Source organism: Alligator mississippiensis, chromosome 16 (assembly GCF_030867095.1).
Source record: "Alligator mississippiensis isolate rAllMis1 chromosome 16, rAllMis1, whole genome shotgun sequence".
Classification (NCBI taxonomy): Eukaryota; Metazoa; Chordata; order Crocodylia; family Alligatoridae; genus Alligator; species Alligator mississippiensis.
In genome coordinates this window covers 10,526,077-10,552,600 of record NC_081839.1, presented here as the reverse complement: position 1 = coordinate 10,552,600, position 26,524 = coordinate 10,526,077, and the positions used below count along the sequence as shown (strand labels likewise).

General features: G+C 48.9%; 1 protein-coding gene across 6 annotated transcripts in view; it reads right to left on the bottom strand.

Annotated features, from left to right (window-relative positions):
- CTXN1 (cortexin 1) overlaps window positions 1–26,524 on the bottom strand; it is a 177,488-nt gene that overhangs the window by 86,134 nt on the left and 64,830 nt on the right. The window contains exons 1-2 of one of the 6 annotated variants that reach the window (XR_009457724.1): window positions 21,671–21,843; window positions 19,213–19,293 (exon numbers count right to left, since the gene is read on the bottom strand). The exons of 1 other annotated variant lie outside the window; for it this stretch is intronic. Coding sequence is in view for 1 of the 5 variants with exons in the window: in XM_059719529.1 (XP_059575512.1) it covers window positions 19,213–19,293; window positions 21,671–21,844 (255 nt within the window). In the remaining 4 variants the exon portion in view is untranslated. Of the gene's footprint in view, window positions 1–19,212; window positions 19,294–21,670; window positions 21,875–26,524 lie in introns of those variants that run through there. 4 more of the 6 variants (XM_059719529.1, XR_009457723.1, XR_002091405.2 and 1 more) reach the window with 4 other exon arrangements.

The following is a 26,524-nucleotide window of genomic DNA, read 5'->3' as shown; positions in this document are numbered from 1 at the left end:
GTCTTCAAAAGGAGGTTAGATAGGCATCTAGCTGGGGTCATCTAAACCCAGCACTCTTTCCTGCCTATGCAGGGGGTCGGACTTGATGATCTATTGAGGTCCCTTCCGACCCTAACATCTATGAATCTATCCTGGCTGTCAACTGAGTTCATTATCTGGTAGCTGGCTTTACTCATGAAGACTGAAGAGATCAATCTAGCCAGACCCGTCTCCTTTGAAACTTTCCATTCTTCTGTCACAAAGGCGTAGAAACAAGCTATCCCCATAATGCATCCTCCTTAAAATACAGCCAGCTCTCCTCGTCTTCTTTTACCATCAGACTTGCTTCCTAGGGGAAGCCACCAACCAGTCCCCCAAGTCTGTTCAAATCTGCTTTTCTCAGGTCCAGTGTCCTTATTCTGCTGATGATATCCTCCCTTTCTTTACTTAGGATCTTGAACCCTATCATTTTGTGGTCACTGTCATCTAAAGTTACCTTCTACCTTCACTTTCTCAACTAATCCCTCCTTATTTATGAACAGCAAGTTACAGGACAAAAAAAGAGCCTTACAGCTGAACGCATCTTAGCGAAGGCTAGAAGCCCAATTACAATGAATGGAAAGCCAAATGTCACCTGTATAACCAAGAATCTCTCTCTAGAGGTGTCCAAGTACTTCCCACTGAAAAGAATGGGGGGGCTGTGTGGTTCTGCAGGGTGAAGTAGAACTCTCCTCTGGGAAAGCACAAGCTGCAAAACTGTCAGTTGAAACTACAGAAGAATTATGTATCTACACAGAAGACAATACTTCCCTGTTTCTGGTCATTCACATCAGGACCTTGCTTGGGGAACTCACGGGCAGGATCCCCTGAGAAGCCAGTCTAAGCAGGAGAAGAGTCCAAGAGAGCTGGCTGTACTTTAAATAAACGTTCCTGACAGTGCAGGAACAAACCATCCTGATGTACAGGAAGACTAGCAAATATGGCAGAAGACCCACTTGGCTTAGCAGGGAACTCTTCAGTAAACTAAATTACAAAAAGAAATCTCATAAGAAGTGGAAACTTGGACAAATAACTAGGGAAGCATGTAAGAGCATTGCCCGTGCATGCAGGGATGAAGTCAGGAAGGACAAAGTGCAACTGGAGTTGCAATTAGTAAGGGAAGTGAAGGGTAACAAGAAGGGTTTCTACAAATATGCCAGTAGCAAGAGGAGGATCAGGAAAAGTGAGTCCTTTACTGAATGGGGGAGGCAACCTAGTGACAGAACAGGTAGAAAAGGCTGAAGTGCTCAATGCATTTTTTGCCTCGGTCTTCACAAGCAATGTCAGCTCCCAGACGACTGCACCAGGCAGCACAGTTTGGGGAGGAGGTGAGCAGCCCTCAGTGGTAAAAGAACAGGTTAGGGACTACTTAGAAAAGCTGGATATGTACAAGTCTATTGCACTGGATGGGATGCACCTGAGGGTGCTGAGGGAGCTGGCTGATGTGACTGCAGAGCCATTGGCCATGATCTTTGAAAAAACTCATGGCAATCGGGAGAGGTCCCAGATGACTGGAAAAAGAGCAAGTATAGTGCCCATTTAAGAAAGGGAAAAGGAAGATCCAGGGAACTACAGACCAGTCAGCCAATGCCTGGAAAAATCATGGAGCAGATCTTCAAGGAATCCATTTCTAAGCACTTTCATAGATTTCATAGACATTAGGGCTGGAAGGGACCTTGGAAGATCATCGAGTAGAGCCCCTCGCCCAAAGGGCAGGAAGTCAGCTGGGGTCATAGGATCCCAGCAAGATAAGCATCCAGTTTCATCTTGAAGGTGTTCAATGTAGGCGCTCGAACGACCTCCGGCGGCAGGCTGTTCCAGACCTTGGGAGCTCAGACAGTAAAGAAATTCTTCCTTATGTCCAGCCTGAAACGATCTTGTAGTAGTTTGTGACCATTCGACCTCATCATCCCTTGGGGCGCTCTGGTGAACAAACGTTCCCCCAGATACTGGTGGTCACCCCTGATAAACTTGTAGGTGGCCATCAGATCACCCCTGAGCCTGCGCTTTTCCAGGCTAAAGAGCCCCAGGGCTCTCAGCCTGTCATCGTAGGGTCTGCTTCCCTGACCTGATCATGCGCGTGGCTCTTCTCTGGACTCTCTCAAGCTTCTCCACATCCTTTTTGAATTGTGGAGCCCAAAACTGGACGCAGTACTCCAGCTGCGGCCTCACTAAGGCCAAGTACAGGGGGAGAATGACTTGCTTGGAGGAGAAGGCAATTAGAAACAGTCAGCATGGATTCACCATGGGCAACTCATGCCTAACCAACCTGATTGCCATGAGAGACCATATAAAAAAACAAAAACAAAAAAACAACCTTGCTAAAAGTCAAGGTAAACCACAACCACTGGTCTCCCTGCATCCTCAGAGTCAGTCACCTCATAGAAGGCATTCTCCCAGGCAAGCTAAGGAAGTATGATCTGGGTGAATGGACTGCAAAATGGATAGAAAACTGGCTGGAGCATCAGGCTCAGAGAGTAGTAATCAATGGTTCCATGTCTAGTTGGCAGCCAGTGTCAAGTGGAGTGCCCCAGGGGCCAGTCTTGGGGCCAGTCTTGTTCAATGTCTTCATCAGTGACCTGGAAGATGGCATAGATTGCACCCTCAGCAAGTTTGCAGATGACACCAAGCTGAGGGGAATAGTAGATCTGCTGAAGAGTAGGGCTAGGATTCAGAGTGACCTAGACAAGTTGGAGAATTAGGCCAAAAGGAATTTCATGAGGTTCAGCAAGGACAAGTGCAAAGTCCTACACTTAGGACAGAACAATCCCATGTACCAGTACAGGCTGGGGGCCAATTGGCTGGGCAGCACCTCTGCAGAAGAGGACCTGACGGTTACAGTGGACAATAAACTGAATATGTGCCAGCAGCATGCCCTTGTTGCCAAGAAGGCAAACAGCATACTGGGCTGCACTGGTAAGCATGCTGCCAGTAGTCAAGGGAAGTGATTATTCCCTTCTATTCAGCAGCGGTGAGGCCACATCTGGAGTACTGTATTCAGTTTTGGGGCCCCCACTACAGAAAGAATGTGGACAAATTCGAGATAATCCAGCAGAGGGTGACAAAAATGGTTAGAGGGCTGGGGAACATGACTTCTGCAGTAAAACTGAGGGAACTGGGTTTATTTAGTCTAGAGAAGGAGACTGAGGGGATTTAATAGCAGCCTTAACCTACCTGAAGGGGGGTTCAAAAGAGGATGGAGTTGGACTGTTCTCAGTGGTGGCAAACAACAGAACAAGAAGCAATGGTCTCAAAGTTGCAGCAAGGGAAGTTGAGGTTAGATATTAGGAAGAATTTTCTCACTAGGAGGGTAGTAAAACACTGGAACAGGTTACGCAGAGAGGTGATGGAAGCTCCATCCTTGAAGTTTTTCAAGACTCAGCTAGACAAAGCTTTGGCTGGGATGATCTGGTTGGGGATGGTCCTGCTTTGAGCAGGGGGGTAGACTAGATGTGACCTTCTGAGGTCCCTTCAACCCTAGCTTCCTATAATTCTATAACCTTGCTAGCAATTAGACATCTAGCGGCTAAAAGATGTTTAAGTCCTAAGCTCTCAGTACTAGAGAGTGGGGTCCAGTGTCTTTTCCCACTGCTAAAGGGCAACAAATTCTCACTCCTATTTTGAAGCCTCCAAAGAGAAACCCTACACAACTGGCAAGAATTCAGCTTTTATGAACAGATGTTCTGGGAGAATCCAGAGCTGTTGGTGGACACAATTGATATCCTTGACCTGAACTCCTGATGGAGCGTACCTGTGGGACTAGTTACAGGAAGTGCCCCCCTAAAATTGCCCCATTCTCCCCCCCCCCCCCCAAGAGCCTGCTTTATGGGGTTCCTGCTTGAATACTGTCCCAGTGCAATACAAAGCAGCTGTCCCAAACATCCACAATGTGCTAGCAGGGAGCAAGCTTGCTTACATATTTAAGTTGTATAGGTCACATAAATCTGTCCGATCACTAGACAAAAGAAATTCAGCAAATGCACAGCACCAAGTTTTACCATGGCCAGTTCAGGACCCTGAAAATACCTGGTTCACATTAAACATCTGAGAATGCACAATGGGGCTACTAATCTGCCCCCACCCATACCAACATCACATTAGCATAGGCCAATCCACACTAACTTCACAGGATCATATTAACATAGGCACTCCTGATATTATATTTTTCTTTCGTGTTACATTACACGCCACCATTACATCATCCTGTCGACTCTGGCCTTTGCACGTCAGTCAACACAACAGTATCCTTACAGGCATGATGCAGTTGTTTAACTGTGATGGACAGAAGAAAAGTGGGGGGCAGTGGTCAGGAAGCGGATGGGGCTCTATTCTCATGGGGAGAGAGGTATGAAAAGCAATCAGGGAACTTCAGTGCACAGAGTAGACACAGCAGTAAGACTGAAGATGAGTTTGCACTGCTGACTAAGAGGGCAGTAGCATGGGGGCTTCAAGTTGCTTGGGGCCAGAGAGCAGGAATTATGGAAACGACAGCAGGCAGTGTGAAAGGACAATGGAGGAAGTGGAAACAAAGACAACTGCAGAGTAAAGAACAGCTTGCTTTGTGTTTATACAGCATCTAGCACAGCAGGACCCCAAGCCTTGACAGAAACTCCAACCATCACAATCCAAAGAACATCTGTGGTCTGGCTGCCTTCATGCACCAAGTGGCAGAGGTGCAACATTGAACTCCTTGATATAAGTGTTACCCATTGTCTTATATACAACATGCAACACTCCTGCCCCCCCCCCCCCAAAAAAAATTACCTGTTGGAAGTTGGGGTGCACATAACAAGAAAGAAAATACAGTAATAGCAGTTTCTGCTCCCACCAGGGGAAAGCAAACGTAAAGCTGCAGTGCTTCAGGTGGGGTTTCTTAACTGATGGCTATAGATACTTTTTCCCAGCAGAGGCCCCTGCTACAGAAGCAAAAGAAGATCCCCACCTTGATTCTACCTTTCAAAAAAATAAGGTAGAAGTCTTATTTGTTGTGTCCAGGAAAACAGCATTTGGGATCCATGGCTGAGATCTCAGAAGTGCTTAGAGAATCTGGGGGTGAAATTCTATTTCTATTTGCACACTTAAATGGCAGTTCTCTAGTGGCATACCTGCCCATTTTTGGCCTTCTCTCTGTATTGTGGACATGTAAACTTAAGCATACACACTTCATGCTCAGTAGGCTATGTACTGAGTGGGAGCACACATATACATATGTCTGGACATGGGTCCAAAACATAGGAGGGAAAAGGAGCCACCCATTTATTGGGCAGTGTAGGGACTCAGCCAGGTGCCCAGGGCACAAGGACAGCAGCTGCTTTCTATTGCCTGCCCCTGCCCCACTGCCTCCCTCCTCCAAGTTGGTACTTGGGGCCATTGCCCCATTTACCCTGCCCATCTCACACAACTGCATACATTAGTCCCAGTAGTTGAGCAGTTCAGGCACTCACTCAAGTCAAGGCCTCCCCCCAACAGAGAGTTTGAACCATTGGCTCCCCATCTTTCCAGGATAGTGTTCAAACCACAAGTCAAGGTGCTATACAAGACCCTCTCCATCATTCCTGTCAAAGCAGAGTCAGCCCCCTGCATTTACTGCTCTATGCTGGAGATCAGCATAGTAAGGATCTGTCTGCCCCACTGAAGGCTAGGGGCTAGGCTAGAACCCAGGCACCCCTCCCCTTGAAAGCAGCAATCTCACTGAGCTTCACACCAATCTTCCTCCTGATCCCACATATCTCCTCTTATGGCTGCCAGGGGGCCACCTTCAAAAAAAAGCACTGGAGAGGCCTGGATAATGCCCGACCTGTAGTCTGGTAGTTAGAGCACTGTACTGTACTGGTACAGGTTCTAGCTGAGGGGCCCTATGGGACCCAGGTCTCCTGCTTCCTAGGCAAGTGCCCTGGTGTGAGCAGGTTGCTTAGCCTGCTAGTTCTGGCAGGAGAGTTGGCTCCTCTTCATCCACTCCTTCCAACTTGCACACAGCCTTTCGACTGCAAACCAGTAAGCAAATAAGGAAACAAATAACATCAAACCCTGATGCCCTATTACAGACATTTGGAGAGGAATCCCTTTGGCTCTGGTCCCAGTACAGCAGTTTTACCCGTCAATGTAGCAGTCTTTTTTTACTGACAGCTAGCTCCTTCACCCTAAACTGTTCCTTCAGTCTCCCTCTGCTCCCACACTGGGGTTTTTATGCTCCCAGTTAGTCACTCCTTATTAGCAGCTTCCCTGCAGCTGCAGTTACTGAACACAACTGGCTGCCCCTTCTTAAAGGGGACAGACCACTCTGTTACACCTAGCTGTGCATCTACCGGAGCTAAAATATGGGAAGCTCTCCTCCGTCTAACACCAGCAAGTCATGGGTCTCTGGCCGACTGCACTGAGACAGACTTACGGGTACGTATCTATCCAGAATGGGCACACCTTTGCAGAGAGTTTGTAGTTAACTACACATGCTCATTTGACACATGTACGCTTACACACATCCATAGTGCCGGGGGAACAGAATTACAACCTGCTTGTAATTGCCAAAAACACCATCTACATAACTAGAAAACTGTCATTCAGACAGAGAGCGAGAGAGAAATCTGCCCTTGGTGTCTTAGTCCATTAGACACTGCTGAAAGCTCACTTACAACATGCAATGGATCAGCTCAGATCAGACAGAGCCATGAGATGGACAGATCTGTCAACATGCCTAGTCTTTCCTTGGAGGGCTTATGGGATCGTTGCCTAGAATATGCGATTAGGGAAGAACAGTGGGGATCCAAGTCCTTAGGGAGCTGCTGCAGTCTGCCAGGTCTCACTCTCAGGAAGCTTTTATATTCAGGCTATCCTGGGCACAGATTCAGGAACTCCTTCCAAAGAACAGCCACTAAGAACAAAGATCCCAGTCTTAGACAGTGATCACAATGGTGGGTAGAGACGGGAGGAGCAAGTTAGTGGGGCTCCCCAACAAGGGAGCGGTTGGAAGGACAGAGGATGGAGAAAGGCATGTGGGAAGGTCTGGCAAGAGGCAGGACAGTAGACTGTCCAGGGGGAATAGCACATAGCAATGCAGCTGGAAGACTGGGTGTATGCTGGAATGACTACTCCATGCCTAACTGGTCTATACGGAGGATGACGCCTACCTGGTCTAAACTGAGGATGATGGCAGCTTGTTGAACTATGAGTAACAATGACACCATTGTCTTTCTCCCCAGCTCCCACTGGGTCTTATCTTGGTCTCTCTCATTACACTGCCAGGTCTGTGTGGCAGAGTTGCCATTTCCATCTTTCTTATATGGATGAGGCCTGGTCCCTGATCTTGGTCTCTACCTGCTGCAACAAGCCAAAAGATAAACAGCAATAGTGAATACAGGATCTGGTCTTGTGAGCTTGGGGCAGGAATTAACAACATCCTGAACCTCAGGGCATCCCCTTTCCTCCCTGTCATTCTCAGTGTGCACAGCAGTGCTGGGAGTATAAATCTCAGCTCCTGCTGCCAATGGGAAAATTTATCATGTTCCCTTTGTGTTGCCTTAGCCTAGCAATACATATTTAGTGATCATGAGTCATGGTAACTAAGGCAACCTGACTTTACAGGCCGAGGGCAGAGTGAATAGCAGAGCTACTCTGACAACTCAGTCACCGCTAGAGCTGCTTTGCAGAAAATATGAAAAACACGGAGGGGAAGTCTGTTCTCCCCAAGAAGCTAGCAGACTGGACAGCCCTTCCACTGCACTCAGCCCCTACTGCCAGACCGGAGCAAAGAATGAAGCAGGGGTCCTGCAAAAAAAATAGCAGCATGAAACCAAATCGCTGCAGGCTGTTTTTCAGTACACATGGCCAGAAAAGAAGTCAAGGCTTCATGTTCTCAGTGGCAGAATTAATTCTTACTGAAACACATCCAAACTCTGCCTTAGGTAAGCAAGACCCGATTTAAAAAAAACAAGCAGCAGAAAGTAAGAAGCAACCCTTAGGGCTTCTTTTATTGCTTTGTTGGCCATTTCTAACAGTTTTCACCTTAACACAACTAAGAAAGCTCTAGATCCTGGACAATGCCAAAACCCATGCTGCGCTAGCCACAGGGGCAATTGCATTCTGCGTTCTACAAGAGGCAGAGGGCCCAGTGAAAGGTTTGGATGATGTGAGGTTCAGAAAAGCTTTCACATGAGTGCCTACGTGCCCCAGGAGGGAGGGGGAATACATCTATACCTGCCTCTGCATGTGACAATGCATACACAAACATTGAGCAATAAAGGTGCACAGTGGAAGTATCTATTTTTCCCTTAAGGGGTTGCAGATATTTGGTTGTCGCTACTGGCCCAGTCTCTATTATCCCTTTGGATTTATTTAATTTTAATGCACTGAAGAATTTATATGCTTAAAGCCTGAGCGCTTAAAGATAGGCTGGATAAATCATTAGAGCTGCCATGCCTGGAGAAGACATCCTGGGAAGAGATAGTGGTTGTCAAGGAAAGTGGCAGAGGAATCAGCTGCCAGATTGAACAGAGATTTTTTTTTCTTTAATTTGGGGGTTTTTTTGTTTGTTTTTACAGACATCCAGAGACATCAGTGCTGTTGGGAGGCACACAATTGATTCCAGTTTGTGCTGTTATCATCTCATGTAATTACAGTGCTCAGATAGCAAAGTGATTTGCACCAGTTGTAGGTTGGTAGGTAAGTAGACAGATAAAAAAAATTATAGATAAATAAATGGATACTCTGTTTGGCAGGAATGCCCAAACAAGTAAACATCCACTTCAAAACACAGTTTTTGGAATAATTGCCATTTATGAAAAGACTTAGACTTGCTGCTGAAGAGGAGGCCAGCAGAAGCAGCCCAGTGTAACAAATCCCATTTCCAAAACTGTGCGGATATCACTGAAGATACTGAGGGGGACTAAACTAGCCAGCAGATAGAATACAAACCATTAGACTATGGTAGAGTCAGATGAGATGATCACAATGGTCCCTGTTTGCCTCAGTCTGCAAGTTCGTGAAGCTTGGTAGCTGAGAACGAGCCATATAAATTGCAGCATCTCTATACCACCCCCCACCCACTGTGAAAGCAGCCATGCTTGCCAAATGGAAAAGGGACAAACCTGGTTGAAAAAAGTGAGATCATTTTCTAGCTGCTAAGCTGATCTGGGACACTGAAGAGGAACACGCATAATTGGGAACCTACACAATTTGTGGTTTTTGCGGAAACTGCAAAATCCAGGATTGTCTGCAAGAAAAAAAACCCCAACAAAACCTTGTAATAAAAATAAAATGCTGACTTGATCCTTGCTGCCAGGAGGAAGGCACCAGCTGGCAGGGTGGCACAAAAGGCAGCCGACACGAAGGCAACTGCTCCTTTGTCCCTTCTCCCCACACTGGGACCTCCGTGCCAATCACCACCAAGGAGTGGGGCTGCACAAAGGGCAGTTTGCAATTGAGATGACGGCCACCCCTTCATCCCTCTTCAAATCAGGGCCAAGGGGTGGGGCCGCCACAAAGTAACCATGGAATTAGAACTATTTACACCACAATCAACAGCAAAAATTGGTAAATCCCGCCATGACTTAGATAGACCCCTGCTGCACATAATGAAATATCTCGTATCTCTATTAGGTAGTGCCTACACTGGAGTACCCTACCACAAAGTTACAGTCTAAAAACATGAAAACCTCAGAGTCAGGCGCTGAAATCCACAGCTAAGCACCTGCATACTTCTTTCCAGAAACACCAAACTCCCTTGATTCCCATTGGCATAGGTCAGAGAGAGCTCTCCCTGCATGAGTGCTGAGGCCCACCATGCACTGCAGAGCATAACCCAATTTGGACTGGAGTGCAAAAGAGGCTGCTGAGGCACGAGTAACATCATCCAGTTCCCAGAAGGCCCCAAGATACCAGAGCCATTTAGCACTCCAGACATTACATGACTTTCCCTGTCCTTGTCCTCAGCACCTGATGTGTTCATTCATGGGATGTTCCATTACAAAAGTCACATGAACTGCATGGGCAGGTATCTAGATTTAACGAGGGACCGAGTTGCGGCAACGTTATGCACTGCCTCACTTTCCAGTGTGTGCACCCATACGTAGAATTCAGAAAGACATCAAGAGTCCCTGGTTGCCATAATTGGAATCGAGACCCCTCCAGCACATTTAGAATAACAGAATCATAGAAAGTGAGAGTTGGAAGGGACCTCAGGAGGTTGTCCAGTCCAAGCAGGACTAGTCCCAACTAGATCATTCCAGCAAGGGCCTTGTCAAGACCTTAAAAACCTCCAAGGATGGAGATTCCACAACCTTGCTGAGTAATTGGTGAAGCACGGCAACAAATCTCCTAGTGAGAAAGTTTTTCCAAGTATCTAACCTAAACTTGAGACCATTGTTACTTATTCTGTCATCCGTCACCACTGAAACAGCGTAGCTCAGGTGCAAGCAAAATACATCCCACAAGCTGAATCTGGCCCACCAAGCAATTTCATCCACTCTGCAGGCACCCAGCTAATTATACCTCACCCAGCTCATGTGCCTCGCTCCCAATTTCATGAACAGAAAGGCCTGGTCTAGCCAGCATGCAGCTTCCAGGTGGGGCTGCTGCGGCTGCTGAGGGACCTGCTCAGCTTCCCCAGCATCCCTCCTGCTCGGTCCAGGCACCAGGTAGGGAAGCAGTGGGGGCAGATGAGAAGGGGTGCCTTGCCAGAGCAGCACGGACCTCCCAGCAGCAGCACCGAGCTTCCCCACTCGGCCCTGCTTTGCCCTGCCATGCTGGGTCTTGCCCACCGGGCTGCAAAGGCCCCGGGGAGAGGGCAGCAGGGCAGGCAGCCCTGAGTTACACTGGGCAGCCTGCACACACCCCACCGCAACTCCCCCTCCCCACTGGCTCTTCACCAGCTGTGCTGCCCACTCTGCTCCCCACTCAGGCTGCAGCACCTGCTGCTTCCCACAGGCAGCAGCCAATGCTGGGGCACTGCAGGCCCGGGTCCCTGGTCATGTAGCCCCAGCAGCTAGGGCCCCCCACTCTGGCAGGGCCAGGGTGGGGAAGGGGATTTTGGCTTGGGAGTAAGAGGCCTGGACCTGCGTCCTGGCAATCGAAGAGCACAGGGAGAGCTCCGATTTTCCATGATAACCTAAAATCAAATACCAAAACGTATAGGTATTTAGAATATATTTTATTATCGTGACTGAGGCACTGGCAGGCTTCTAAATTGCTTTAAAACTGTAAATATAAATCAATAAAACATTGTGTTCGATTGATACCTATACATACACACTGTCTGTCTGCCGGGGGGGGGCAATTAAAAAAAAAAAAAAAAAAAAAAGAGGAAACCAGGATGAGGGATGTGCCGATAAAGATTTTTTTGGCCTATACCATTGGCCAATTATTAACCAGCCATATTGGCCAACACCAATCCGACAGCCAATATGCAGCCTGGCAGCTTGAAGAGCAGCTCTCTGCAGGTAAGTCTGTAGGAGGGAAGGAGCATGTGGCAGATCGAGGCCCCCCCTGGAGTGAGCGGGGAGTGGGGCAGAGGCAGGGGCTGCTCAGCCAGGGCTGTGAATGCAACCCCACTGGGAGCGGGGCAGGGCTGTGGGCAGCTCATCGGGGGGGAGAAGACTCTTTGCCACTTTACGCACCCCCACAGGAGGCATGGAGGACACATTCCCCCCTGGATGTGTGTGCAGGGTGAGGGCAGGCTGCCCACTGCAGGTTCAGGGCTGGGGGCTGCGCCAGCCTCTTCCGGGGGGGGGGGGGGGGGGGGGGAAATGGGCCACAGATGTGTTTGTGTCAGGGCAGGCAGTGGCAGCGCTGGGAGGGATGGCTACAGGGTGGGCTACAGCCACCCTGAAATGCCCTGTAGCCACTCTTCCCAGCACTGCTGCTGCCTGCCCCAACCCCACTCACCCCAAGTACAGCCCCGAGCCAGCCACCCTGCCAGGAAGAGGCTGACACTGCCCCCGATCCCAAGCAGACAGCTGGTCCTCACCCCATACACAAATCCAGGGGGCACATGCCCCCCACGCCTCCTCCCGGGGTATGCACAACAGCAGGAAGGCGTGCCCCCCTCCCCCACATCCCTGGTGAGCTGCCCGCAGCTCCACCCTCCTGCCAAGTTCGCATTCATTGCCCTGGCTGGGCAGCACCTGCCCCTGCCCCACTCCCTCCCTCACCATGGGGGCCTCAATCAGTTGTCCCTCCCCGCCAATCCCCCTTCCGCCCCACGGACTTACCAGCCAGATGATGCTCTCCAAGCTGCCGGGCTGTATTCCTGGCCACATGCTTGCTGCAGCTGTGAGCATGCACGTGGCATTTACCAGTGACATTAAATTGGCGACGCTGGCCAAAAATTGCTGATTGCCAATAGTGTTAATTTTCCTTTTATCGGTGCCAATCCGATATGTTGGTGCACTTTGAACCAGGATCTCTGCTAAATCACTAAGATATTGGGCAAAGAGGTGGCAATGTTCACTTTCTCCTCCACTGCTGTGCATAATAGATTAAGGAATTCCTCAGGGGACTTCAGCAAGAAGCACCTTTTTTTTTGAGTCCCCAAAAGCTTCAGATAGGATTTAAAATGCTAATATGAAAATCTCCTGCAAATGGAAAACACATACTGAGCATTAGGGCTGTGCGAAGTTTCACTGGGTGTTTTGTTTCGAAGCTGTTTTGACGCATTTCGAGCTCAAAACAGCAAAATCAAAATGAAACAAAAGGCTTCAAAACAACTTAAAAATGAAACAAGGGCACTTGAAATGTTTCGAGTTTCAAAGCCGGGCTTATTTGGCTTCAGAGCGGTCCCAGGCAGCAGTAGCCTCCTCTCATCCAGCGAGCAGATCCAGGGGCACACACCCCCGGGAGGAGTCCAACATAGCCCCATAGCCCTCCTAGGGGTGCAGGCCCCCAGATCTGTGTGCTGGATGAGAGGAGGCTGCCGCTGCCGCCTGGAACCAGCAGCAGCATCAATCTTCCCCGGCGCTGGGTCAGGAAGCTGCCGTTGCCAGCGTCACCAGTTTTGATCTGAACAGTTTGAGGTGCAGTTTCCCAGAAATCTCTACACTTATCCCCTTGAAATTTGGCAGGCTTCATGCCCTCAGAAGGGGCTACCACCCCTGCAATTTTCATCATCTGGATCAGGCAAGAAATGACCAAGTGTTAGGCTCATGCCAGATCACAGAGACTGCTGGGAGTCCTATACATTTGGGGCAGAATTCAATTTCCCTTTACCTGCCCAAGTGGCAGTTTCCCAGCTGCACAAGTGACATTTTTAGCACTTACTTCAGTCTGGAATTCTACTGCCCACGCAGTATATGCACATCAGTATCCACACCACTACTGAACATGCTCAGCGTTGACCAGGCAAGTACACAACTATGTGCATACATACACCGGACATGCATACATCACAGAACTCTACCTAGCAAAAAACTATGACTAGGACTGTTCACTGCCCCATTTGAAGTTGCTTCCCCAGGTAGGGAAGACAAGACAACATGGAGCCAGGAGGAAGATAGGAGTGTGGCTCAGTGAGATGGATGCTGTGCTAGAGGAGCATCAGCCCTAGGTTTTAATCTGGACTCTTGCTGTCACTGGTCCAGAAAATGCTCTCTACCCCTTTTATCCAATGAATATTAAATTTAGAGCTGAGCCACTGCACCTTATAAGTACTACAGAGAGGCTTAACTAATGACTTGGCTGTAGCTTGGTGGTTAGAGCCCTGGGCTGAAGTCAGACAAAAACAGGTTGAAACCCACTTTGGGTGAATCTGGGTCTCCTGCTTTCTAGGCAAGTACCCGAGCCATTCAGCTATTGGGGTTAAAGCACAGAAAGGCTTTTGCCCCCTACCTCCTCAGGTAAGTGCATACTTAGCCAGTATATCAGGTACTGTAGATGCTCAGTAGTTGTGTGGATGCTTAGGCCTACAAACTATATGAGTAACAGAAACACAAACTAGGAGATGGGAAATGAAATATAAAATTCTACCCTTAGCACTTTTTCTGGGGGGAAAAAAAACAAAAAAAAACAAACAAAAAACACAGCTCGTGTCAGGTGATCACCCAAGAACTTCGGCTTCTATTTCTACAGCTAGTTGTCATAGAGCTGAAAACAGGACCCTACATCAGGTGCAAGCAATTATCTCAGGCAGAGGTTAACAACTTTTGGCAAGATGTTGGGAGTTGGCCCGCCCCCTGGATGCCACATTGGGACCAGAAGTCCTGCCCCCTAACCCCTGACCTTTGCCACTGAAAGTCCCTTACTTTGCTGCCCACCCCCCCCTCCAAATACTCTTTTTGGGAGGAGGAGTTGCCATCTTAAAACCAGAAAAAAACCCAAAAATAAGATTAGGTGTTTGACATATAGTGTATTTTATTACAAAAATAGTTGGCATGACTTGTGAGATAGTGTCTTGTACATAGAAAGGATTGCATAATAACTCAAAACTAAAAGTGTCACTCATATTGTGTGGGGGGGGGTTGTGAAAGGGTATGGCTGTGTAGGGGGGCATAGGGTATGTTGAGGTGTATGTATATGTTGGTGGGGGTTGTGAGGGCAGGGTGTGGGTGTGTCGGGTGTGACACTGGGGGGTCTAGGGCCCCCCCCACACACACACTCCCCCCATGATGTGCAGTCCCCACAGCCTGGCAGCAGCAGGCAGGGAGGTCAGGGTGCTCATGCCCGGCGCAGGGGCCTGGCAGCGTATAGCTGCGGCCAGTACTGCATGGGTAGAGGGAGTGGAGCCTGCTCCAACTGGGGCTCTGCACTGGGCGCCTGCAGCTCCAGCACTCGCAGTGGGGGAAGCCCCGCACTGAAGCCTGCTGCCTCCCCTGCTCCCTGCTGCGCAGGTTCCCTCACTCTGCCCAGAATGGAAGGAGCCCCAGCCATATTTTGCCCAACCCTGTCCTATATACTGCAACACAAGAAGGAAAGTAAAGAGAAACAAATCTCAATATTTCCTGTTTCTAAAAAACCGAAGATGGGGCTCATGACAATGGGCCAGGGATGTACCAGCCCTCCTCCCCCTTTCTTTGTGCTCAGAGCTCCCAGCACATTGTCAGTATTAAGGATACTTGTTTGCTGTGTTAATGTCACATGCACAGAGAGGTGGCTCTCTGCAGGACTGAACAGAATAACAATGGGCTCCTGCTTGCAAGCAATTTCCTGAATAATTGTCACATGCGTGAACTCCTGAAACCATCCAGCACTCACCAAGGAAGGTGGCTAAGACTGGTCCCAGGGACTTGTTTACAACAACTGTTCACATCTTCTCCCAACCCTGCTGACCTGAGCTCTTCCCGCCTGCAAGGCAGCCTCAGAGCAAGGTTCCCAACATCCCACCCTTACAGCTTCACAGAAGTTTAGGGCTGGAAGGGATCTCGTGAGATCATCAGGTCCAGCCACCCTGCTCTGGGCAGGAAAGACTGCTGGGGTCAGATAACCCCAGCAAGGTATGCATCCAGTCTCCTTTTGAAGATCTCCAGGGTAGGTGCCTGCACCACCCCCACTTGGAGTTTATTCCAGAGTCTGGTTACACGAACCATAAAGAAGTTTTCCCTTATATCCATGGGGCTTAGCTTTGTGCATGCCTGAGCATAAGTATGGAATTGGGGCCCGCTTCGGAGTGCCAGACCTTTGAGCAAAGTGTCCAAAAACAGCTCAGCAGGATTTGTGCCCCCTGTTTGTTTGAATTCTGCGAGTGCAAAAAGGGAAGAGAGGATGAGAAAGTGAGTAAGCAACAGTAAATGGGCCAAGCCAGGAGCGTCAAAAACTCACCCAGGGCTGGATCCAGACCATGGGGCTCTTCCTAGGCCAGACCCATAGGTCCACCAGCAGCTGACAGGTCCAAGAGCAGCAGCAAGGGGTCTAAAGGGAGTGGCAGGGATCATAAAGGTATAGGGTGTACAAGCACTGGATCTGCAAAGCCCTTTCTTGTCCCCACCCTCCACACTAATCACCAAGTCCATTGGGGCCACAAAAGGACTCCACAGGCTGCATCTTTGACACCCCTGCTTCAAACTGTTTAGGTGCTCAACTAGTCTGAATTTCAACAGGAGATTGGGGCCTAAGTGCCTAGGAAGATGTGGCATTTGGCAGTTGAGCCCAGTGTAGCCAGGTTGCTGCCCAATCCCCGCTAAAGGTCAGCTGGCCATTTCCCCAGTCTCCTTTTAGGATTAGACAGCGTCTTTGTCCCCAAATCACATGGCTCCTTCTTCTGAAACACTTATGGCAGACAGACCAATTTGGCAAGGGGAAGGCAGACATAACCCCTAATTCCAGGCTGAAGTCACTGTGACAAAATGTCATTGTACTTAAAAATATCAAAACCTATTATTTAGATTGCAAACAAGATTATGCAAAATGTACTAGAAATGTGTCTGCTCCAGAGCCACAGATAAAGACTACAAGGGAGCATAGCTCTTGAGCATCCTGGACTGCTATCTCTCAGCCTGACCGCTGGTAAACCCACAACACTATGCCTCTGTGCCAACAGAGAGGATGTCAAACTAACACCCTGTACTCTCTATGACCAGCGTAAACAGCCCTGTTGGAAGAATGCCCTGTGCTCTGTCTGCCCAACAAAGCCAGGGTCAGATGAATGCCAGCTTTCCCGAGAGCAGAATGCAGCCTACAGCTGACTACCAGATTAAGCAAGTGTAATTAATATTCATATCCAAATATTTACCTGATGTCAGACATAAGGCCTATAGGCCAGACCTGGCCCATGGAGGTGGGTTATTAGGCTGTGCAAGTACAGTAAAGCACTCAAGGGGTTAATACAACAGTATGGCACCCCTCCCTCACCCTTCCATACCCCCAAATTTCCCATTTATCATTATTTGGCATGCAAACTGGCAGCATTAAACTCTGCATGCTGGCTGCACAAACAGTGTCTGGCAGTCAGAGCAAGAATCCCCACAGTCCAGATCCACAGGTGGGTGGTCATCCAACCTGCCAGAAGTCCAGATCTGGCTCATCAACTTATCTGAGCTTGTACACCAGGGATGTCAAGATATGAAGCTAAGATTCAAGTGGTAAAAGATCTTGCTTTTAAAACTGAAGGGGCCATGCCCATTGGCATAGAGACAGACTCCTCCATTGCTCTCCACATACAATTTAGCCACAGAGAGCAACACAGAACCAAGTGTGCTGGTGGGTTACTGAAGCCTACCACTTGGCCTGCTTCTTCCAAACAGCTTCCTCAAAGAGCCCTGCCCTTTCAAGTATCAGTTAGTCTGCAAAGTCATTAAACTGTTTCAATACCTGTTTTTTTTGTCTGTTTGGTTTTTTTAGGTGCTCTTCCACCTAGTGTGATCCTCAGCCCTGAGTTAGGCACTCAGTGGACTCCTGGGAATACTTAACTATCAAAGAACAGGATTTACAGAGCAGTCAATAGAGCAGGAAGCCGACTCAGCTAGCCAGACACCAAGAAGAAGGGTGGGGTCTAAGCCTCATGCCATAAAACAGGGGTTTTCAGTCCTTTTTAATAAGTGTACCCCCAGGGCCAGACACGGAGCTAGGGGGGTGCAGAGTGGCAGCAGCACAGCATCTGTGCAGCCCTGCTCTCACCCCACCCCAGCCCTACTCCTGAGGCAGCAGCATGGGGTTGTGGTGCTCCATCCCCTCCTGCCCCTGCATCCCCCTGGGACCTTTGCAAAGTACCCCCAGGGGTATGCGTACCCCTAATTGACAACACCTGCCATAAAGTATTTAGGGACCTAACTCTGGACCTGAAGGAAGAGGCCAGCTCTGCTCAGTCTGCAGCCATGGATCTTCCTCTGGACTTGGGCACCCAAGTCAAGCTAGCCCTTTGCCACTCAGAGAAAGCCCAGACCACCATACTCCATAGGCAGTGTGCACTGTACCCAGCAGCTCAGGCACTCACCAGGGAAGTCTACTTTTAAACTTCTACTCTGGGGCCTGGACTGGACCCCAGAATTGGCTACATCCCAAAAGAGTGTCTTAATCATCTGATTACTGGGACTTTTGGGGATGTGACTTTCTGGATCTTGCTTGTTGAAGCTGATCCAGGTGCATAAATAGTCGCACGAGGAGAGAGAGAGGCACAAGAGGTTGGCATCGCACTCCCTGGTGACATGGACAAAAAAATAAAAAAAAATAAAAAAAATCAGGATGGAGCACCCCTGTTCCAATGAATGGTTCATTATTTATTGGAGGAAGTGGAAGAACAAACGGAAAAAGGGGTTAGCTCAGCTGAGACAAGTTAAGGGAACAAAGCAGCACAGGAAATGGCAAGCTGATAAGAAACTTCTGCACTGGTGATAGGAGGGAAAAGGAGCAATGGATGGGAAGAGGGATCATGGCAAACTCAGCTGATCCCTTTAATTAGCGAGGCCTTGTGCAAGGGAGAGGAAGAAAGAATGCAAGGCGAGTTTGAAGAGAGAGACAAAGTAGCCCCTAGTACTCCTATCACACCAATGACAGCAGCAACAAGCCCTAAGAGGACAAAGCAAAGGTTGGGGAGAGGGAGACAGGGCAAGGGTCCAGTACAGGACAAAGAAAACAAGCAGTGCAGCCAGTAAGCAGCTCATCAATGCAGGCAGAGGCTGAACAAGGAGCCAGAGCTGAGCAAAGCACTTACAGTCAGCATCAATCAAATGCCGTTAAGCAGAAAAAAGGAACTGACCAAAGTAGCTCAAACAGACAGCAGTCAGCACATGGCACGAGGAGCTAGCAAGCCAGGTAAGCCAGTGAGGTAAGGCAGAAGTAACTCCCTGCTAGAAGGGGTGGAGGTTGACAAGCAGGTACTGGGCAAATCAGGACCAAAACCTCTGGACTTTCCAGAGCAAGCCTGCACAACAGCTTACTGTTAGCTGCAGTATCCTATCAGGAAGCCCAGTATCCGGTCAGAAAGCAGCACCGCTGTCTGAACCATCAGGCCATGCTGGGATGCAGGAAGAAGGCAGGAGAGCCAAGCTTAAGAGCTGCAGAGGAGAGCCTGGGATGATAAGAGGGTTCAAGGCAAAGGAGGCTGCCAGGCAGTGTTGAACAACAGACTGAGGGACTAGCACCTTATTAAATCAGAGCCCTGGAACTGACAAGCCTCAAGCATCTCACAGAAGGTAGGGCAGCCAAACAGAGGCAGCTGGGAACAGCTTGCTTAGGAGGTGCCGACACTGATCCTGCCAAGGGTCCCTGGGTCATGGTCAGTGAGGGAGCACTGTCACTTCAGAGCACCCTACAGTGTTTCTGCTGAGTACTTTAGCTTACCCCATCAACCCCCTGGCTGTGGATGCGAGCACAGCACAGAACTGTGCCCCTGAGGTTACAGCAACGGCCTGAATTCTGATCCTGCAAGACAACAAGGATGTGTGTTACTTACTGCACACCCCCAACTACATCACGGGCAGAGCAGAGGTGGAGAGGAGAAGTGAGCTTTCATTTAGGCTTAATCCAGAGTACGAGTCCAGCCTCACACACTCCAGCACATAGGAAGCTAGGGCAGCCCCTTCTGACCCACAGCCCTTTGGCTATAGAAGCCAATGGCTGGAGCTGGGACTCCATTTAAACAGAAAGTTAGCTGTGAATAGTTTTTGATTTAAATATTTTTCAGATGAATTTGAAGGTGGTGGAAACACCCCAAGTACCAGAAGGTATTTCAGAGCCATGAATTAGACAGTGCTGACTGCTCAGGTTACCCCAGTCAGCTTCTTCAGATCCACTGGCACAACCCTGCTGCTAAGTCTCTCTTGCTTCCTAGCAAATCCTGGAAGTGGGAGGACACCCGTCACTGTTCCAGAGCTTCCAATGTTTGCCCACCAACATCGATGTCAGGGCTGATCTGGGTAGCAAGTGACCCGCTCATTTAGATCTGAATAATCCTTGCTGGAAGCAATAATTTCTTAATCACTAGAGAATGTTCTTGATGCTATGAATCCCTATTTAAAGTCTCTGGGTCTGTCTTGTGAATCATGCTTAACAGTGCTAATATGAAGTGCTGGGGCACCCTGGTTGAGAATTACTGGCTTAGAGCCTGGCTCAGGAAACTAGCAAAAGCATTGCCAGTCTCTGCAGGCTTCTGTCCTGCGGGAAACTAGTTGGGAGGGAGGTGGCATGATAATTGTGCCATCCCCTGCCTTAAGTAGCGTGCCTACAGAAAAGAAAGAATAGATGAAACCCTGCTTGTTCTCCCTTCCACTCCAACCCATAGTAGGCTGGGCCTGGTTTGGGAGCTCAAATAGACATGAAGGAACCTCAAACTGATACAAAGCCCTTCCCAGAATCACTACCCGTGAGACTCTGGAGACAACAGCTCAAAAGCAGGCATACTCGTTACACAGTTCAGGGAAAGAATACTCTTGGGACCCAGTTTTAAGAGGGAACATATTATGAGCCAGTCTCTCCAGCTCCCTGGGCTACAGAATCCCTACAAGTGTGTCCACATACCCCGCCACACACCTCCCACAGCAGCCACTTCCTCTCCCACACGCTGCCCAGCGTGCACTCGAGTGGAAATGTTTCCAGAAAGCCAAACAAGTAGATACTTGTAAGTACATCATCTAATCAGCAGTAACCCAAAGGCTGCTCCTACTGAGATCAACAACAAGCCTCTGTGGGCTGCTCTACTAACCACCCTCTAGAAGAACAGTCTTCATGTGGGCTGGATGTTACTGCGATAACCAGGATGTCCTCTCACCTCTGACTACCTAAGGGTGGCTGCACTTATTCCCCTAGTTTACGTTGCACGCCGACAACTGCCCAACAGAAAAGTGACCCAGTGCTTGACCGTGCACCCCTCTTTCTAGTGCAATGGTCTAGAAAGAAGGGTGACTATCTGGTGGCGAGGCAGAAGGGAGATGCTTTTCAAGACGACAGACAAAAAACAAGCTTGTTCTTTCCCATAAGCAGGGCTCCCTTTATCCTAAGGAGATAAAAGCTTCTGGGCAGATTTATGACAGCAACAAACAGCTCAAGAGAGCGCACAAGTGCTCCAGCAGCCATAGATCATATCTGAAAATCTCTGGTCTATTCCTGGAAGACGCCAAACGAAGGGGCATCTCTGGCCTGTAACTGGCCCACCCAGCTTTCAAGTGGTTGCAACAATTTTAAGTGGTGCGCATTTAAAACCCGTTGTTTACAGTAAACCCAGAGCAAGCCCATCTCCCTGGGCTCTCTCCTTCCCTGGAGAGCCCGCGACCACTTGCCGAGGCGCCCAGACCAGGCCGCGAGCCGTCCCCAGATGTCAGTACCCCGCGTTGCCAAATCCTCTCTTGGGAAGCCGTGCACAGAAGTCTCCGGGCAGCCCTGCCGCCAGGGCCCCGGGGGAGCACGGGGTCAGTCGGACTCCTTGCAGCGGGGCAAGGCTCAATTTGCTCAGTAAGAGGGGGAAAAAAAAGTTGTCCGGTTCATGACGGTGCCCTCGCCCCGCACCTGGCAGTTCCCGGGGCACCACCGGCCTCGGAGCCGGGGCGCGTCGGACACGGCGGCCCCGGGCAGGCCCCTCGCCCCTCCAGGCGGGCGGGGAGCTGGGGCGCAGGAGCCCCGGGAACGAAGCGCGAGGAGCCGCTCCGCGCACAGCACGGGCAGCCGGGGCGGCGCGGGCAGAGGCGGGTGCGCGCTGCGGCTCCGCCAGCTGCCGCCCCCCGCCGGGCTGCCCGACCCCGCCCGGCAAACTTTCCCGGAGCGGCTCCCCAGCCCAGCCCAGCCCAGCCCCGCGCCCGCCGCTCACCGGGTCCGGGGGGCCGTGAAGCCGAGCGCGTCTGGCCGCGCAGCTGCTCCGGGAGCGCTGTCGCCTCTTCAAGAAACCCCCGCGCTCGGGGCGGGGAGGCGGCCACCAGCCCGGCCCCGCCCGCAGCGCTGGAGCTGCGCCCGCGTTTGAAGTGCAGCCGCCGCCGCCGCCCATTGGCGGCCGGAGCCGCGGGGCCGGGCCGGGCCGGGCGGGGCCGTGCTTCCCCGTGCGAGCCGCGCTTTGAGTCCCGGCAGCAGCGGCTCGGCCGCTCGCCCGCTCCAGCCTCCTGCAAGCCCGTGGCCGCCCTCCACCTCCCTGCCCTTCCCGCGGTGTCCCCCAGCTGCCCCGGGCTCCCGGCCACAGACAGCGGTGCGGTGCGGTGCGGGGGATGGAGGGGGTGGAAGCCGCCTAGCTAAAGACATCCCACGTTTATTTCATCCTGGCCCCTGCAGGGCAGCGCTGTGCAGGGTGTGAAGTCGAAGGGGGTTTTAATACAAGGATATGCTGTATGGGTGCGGGGGTGCAGGTGCACCCCGCTTTGAGTCCTGCTCCACCCAGAGTTTAAAACCACCTGCCTGGCAGGGGCGGCAGCATTTCTATCTAGCCAGGCAGCAGTGAGGATTCAAGTGAATCACTTGACCTGGTGGCTCACGGCAACCTGATTCCTTCTAAATTCCTCATCCCGCAAGTGTTAATGACACTCTGTTTTTTTTTTAATGGTCTTGATGTCCCACTAATCAAGTATCCTAACTACTGGCAAAATTATGCCTGCCTAGCTAATCGGCAGAGCACATTGAGGGTTTTGCTCAACTGGCCCTGCACGCAGGCTGTTTGTAGCTTTTACATTCGTTTTCATTAGCTCTTAGGATCCTTCAAAGAAACCTAAACACTATTTTGCTGGGTCACACTGTTCACAACTGGTCACAGATTCTAGGAGGAAAAACAGGTAACTAAACTCAGACCTGCTATTCAGGACACATAGCCCAGGTCCCAGTCTTGGAGCAGGACTTCAGGACAGTGGCAGATAGGGTGGGGATACTGCCCCTGCTCCCATTCAGTCCATGGGTAGAGGGCTGCTCCCTGAGCCCCTTGATTAAAATTTTACTGACCCTGACCCACAACTGTGGACGTTTTGCGTATCCAGCTATACATGTACGTTATGTATTTGTCCTTTTAAAACTGGGGAATGTTCTGAAATGCTGTTTTATAGTTTGAATCCTACTGTGTGACCAGTTAAAAGTAATACCATAGCAAACTAAAAAGAGAGAAAATTACCTATTTAAAAATTATAACTGATACATGGAACTGTTGTTTAGAAATGCAGTAAAAGATTTGACACATTTAAATTAACCTCTCAAAAATTACACAATGTCATATCCTTCTATTTGGAAATACACAATATAATATCCATTTTTTTAAACACAAGCAGATTTTTAACCAAACAAACCCTTCGACTAGCTCTAGTCATAATTCCTCCAGGTTGTGCCCCGATGCCAATAGGTCCTAGCTGTGGAATGCTCCGTGATCTCTCCATCAGGTGACATCTTCAAATGAGGCAAAAAAATGTGGGTGCTTCAAATTTGGGGTGTATGCCTTGAGATCTGATATTCAAAAAGTACTGAGCAGTCAGCCTTTGGAAATTAAATCCTTTATGCTGACTCCAGTTGGGGAGCCCAAAATCACTTGGATTTAGCAATCGTAGCTTTTATATTTTTGTTCTTGAAACTGTGTCTGGAATACTGTAATGAACAGATGGACCCTGAAAACTAATGCCTCCATAGCTAAAAGAAAGGAAAAAATTCCTGCAACTTTAAAGTGCATTTACCACTCCACTAATTTTTGTAGCACCTACAATTGTTATCAGCAGTGATTTGAAATTTACTTCCAGTTTGCCTGTTATAGCAGACTTTGTCTAGGTGTAAATGACTAAATGAGATGCAATGAATGGGCTCAGACAGCTTTTTAAACAGTCTCTGACATTTTATTTAAGAAGCATCCTTTTTCATTGATGTTCCTTCTGTACAGTGTTCTACCCTAGAGGAAATAGTTTTGGAAAACTTGCAATTAATGTACTGCAGTTTTTTCTAGATATATGGAATTTTGGTAGAAGCATTTTTACATTTGGAAAAATCTACAGATTTTTTGTTAAGTCATACCTCAAAAACAGCTTGGTCAAGAAACAATTTTATTCGACACATTAGCATTCAGTAAGACTAGTGCATACGATGGTTTTTAATAAAGGTGAGTAAGCAAATAATATTGCAGTTATCCACTATAAAATTACGGTGTCTGGAAGTCTGGGCAAAAGATACAAACATCTTGATAGGTTTTGCAGATCATGGCAAGGTGGGCAAACTCTATAGACTCAGTAGATTTGGTCTGAGGAACTTTCAAGATCCAATGGACTTTGTAGCAAAAGATGTTGATGTGTCAGAGGCTGCACAGAACACTCGATGCAACAATAAGTTGGCAAAAATATTCTTTGGATGCTAAAGTCCGGAGAAAAATAATCATATGCCAGAAAGTCCGGGGAGAACAATTTGAACTTGTTGTTGAGACAGCAGCCCTGATTTATTGCACAGTGTTAGGAGAAGAAAGCATACTTGAGAAGCTATGGATGAAATGATGATGTTGTCATCATCATATTCATCAAAATCAAAAACAAAAACGAGGCAAACACCTTAACAACAACTTTCTTCCTAACAGGAAGAAAGCCTTCAGTTCACAAATATAAAAATGCATTAAGTAATCACTTAAAAAACTGTTTAAAAACAGTTTTCCAGCTGAACAGTTAGAATTGTTGGCAGTTAGGCACAGTTTGCACAACTGCACAGTTTCTCTTACCCATACAGTGTGGATGCATGAATGCCTACGTGGCTACTGAACATGTACATTGACTAGGCTATGCACTGGCCAGGCAGGTACATGGATACAAATATACATACCTGAGCATAAGTTCAGGGGAAAAAACAGGTTGAGAAAAATACTCCTTCATTGGGTCAATTAGCCTAGTGGAAGTGAGAAACCAGGGTTCCCAGCCTCTCTGCCCTAGAGGTGGGTTTGAACCAAAGTACTTCCCAGCACAGCGCTCTAACTGCTAGTCAGGGACTTTTGCTAGATAGATTTTTATGTCTTGTGTACATGCATAGGTGTTTGTATATCTGTGGGGTAAAATTCCTTTCTGACCTCAAAGGTGACAATTGGTCTGACCGTGAGCTGCAGAGCAATACCTTCTAAGCAGGCATCTTGCGGTTTTATGTCCAGCAGGAGCACTGGCACACCCCAGACAAAAATGCCCAGCCTTGACTGTAGCCAATAGCCGATGCTTCTGAGGAAGGCAAAAAGAAACCCTGACACCTGTAGGAGAAACAAATTCGGTCCCACCCCCCACATGGCAACCAGCAAAGTCCAGAAGCATGGGGAGAAACACACACCTTCTGCTCTGTTGTGCAACCTGTCTTCCTTTCCCTTCCATAAACTTAGCCCGGGCCCTTTAATCTTCTGCCATACTTAAGCTGGCTGTGAAGTTTGGCTTCATTCTACTGCTGGGCATGGTCTTCTCCAATATCCTCCTGCTCTGGGCTGCAGAGCTTTTCTCATTATCTTCCAGTGATCCATGTGGAGGTAGGAAGGCTCCTGGACTTTCAGCTGTTGCCCTTCACAGCATGCTCCAGGCATAGCCACTTTGAGATCCCCAATCAATGCTTATCCAACCTCTTTTTCAAACTTCCAATGATACTGTCCAGTAAGTTCCTAGGCATTGAAGTCAGGCTAACTGGTCTATACTTCCCCATGTCCTCCTTTCTGTCTATGTTGAAGAGAGACGCTATGGGGCACGTCTACATGTGATGATACAGTGATGTAGCAACCCGCTATGGCGACCAGATTGCTACTACACGTGACCGGCAAGTACTTCACCGTAGCGACGTGTTTCCCCATGTTAGAAGCTGCTAAAAATAGCTGTGTGCTGCACATACAGCACAGTATGAGCTATTACTAAGCCATGATTTAGTACTTCCTAAAGGAAGTGCTAAATCACGGTGCAGTAACAAGATCACCCTAGTGACACATGTAGACATGCCCATGTTGACCCTTTTCCAGTCAGCAACAGTGACTGTTTGCTCCCTCTTTTAGCCTTCTAAGCAGGTGCACTAGCTGTGTGGACACGTGCACATCTATGCTATGGGGGTAATAGAATAGCAAATTGTGTACAAATGCCAAAAATGCCACTTTTGAAGCTGAAAAACTGCTATTTTGGGCAGGCAAAGGGTAATAAAATCTGGTCTGTAGAGTTTAAGGCTAGAGAGCACCAACAGATCCTCTAGCCTGACCTCCTAGGTTAAATTCATCTAGTTATTCCTATATTAAGCCCAGTAATCTGAGTTTGGCTAAAGCACATCTTTCATAGAGAAATTCACTCTAATTCTGAAGTCATCAAGAGATGGAGAACGTCTTACTTCCCTTTGCAGTTTCTCCCAGTGGTTAATCACTCTCAGTAGTAATCAATCTATGCCTTATTTCTAGCTTCAGTATGTTTGTCTTCAGCTCCAGTCATGGGTTCCAGTTTTGCCCTTCTGTACAGGATTAGGAGCCCTTTAATACTTGGAATTTTCTCCTGTGGAAGTGCCAATGAACTATCTTTGTGATGTGCTAAGTAGATGGAGCTCCAGATCTCCCTGTCAGGCATTTCCTTCCATGGCTCTTCTTGCACCATCACCAGTTTTTCAGTGTCCCTTCTTAAGAAGTGGACATCAGGAGTAGAATCCATTATGTGCCCAATGGGTACTTACATGGCCATATCATTGCCATGTGGGTCACCTCCATGCAGGTTGTGATCCTACTCCACATACAGTA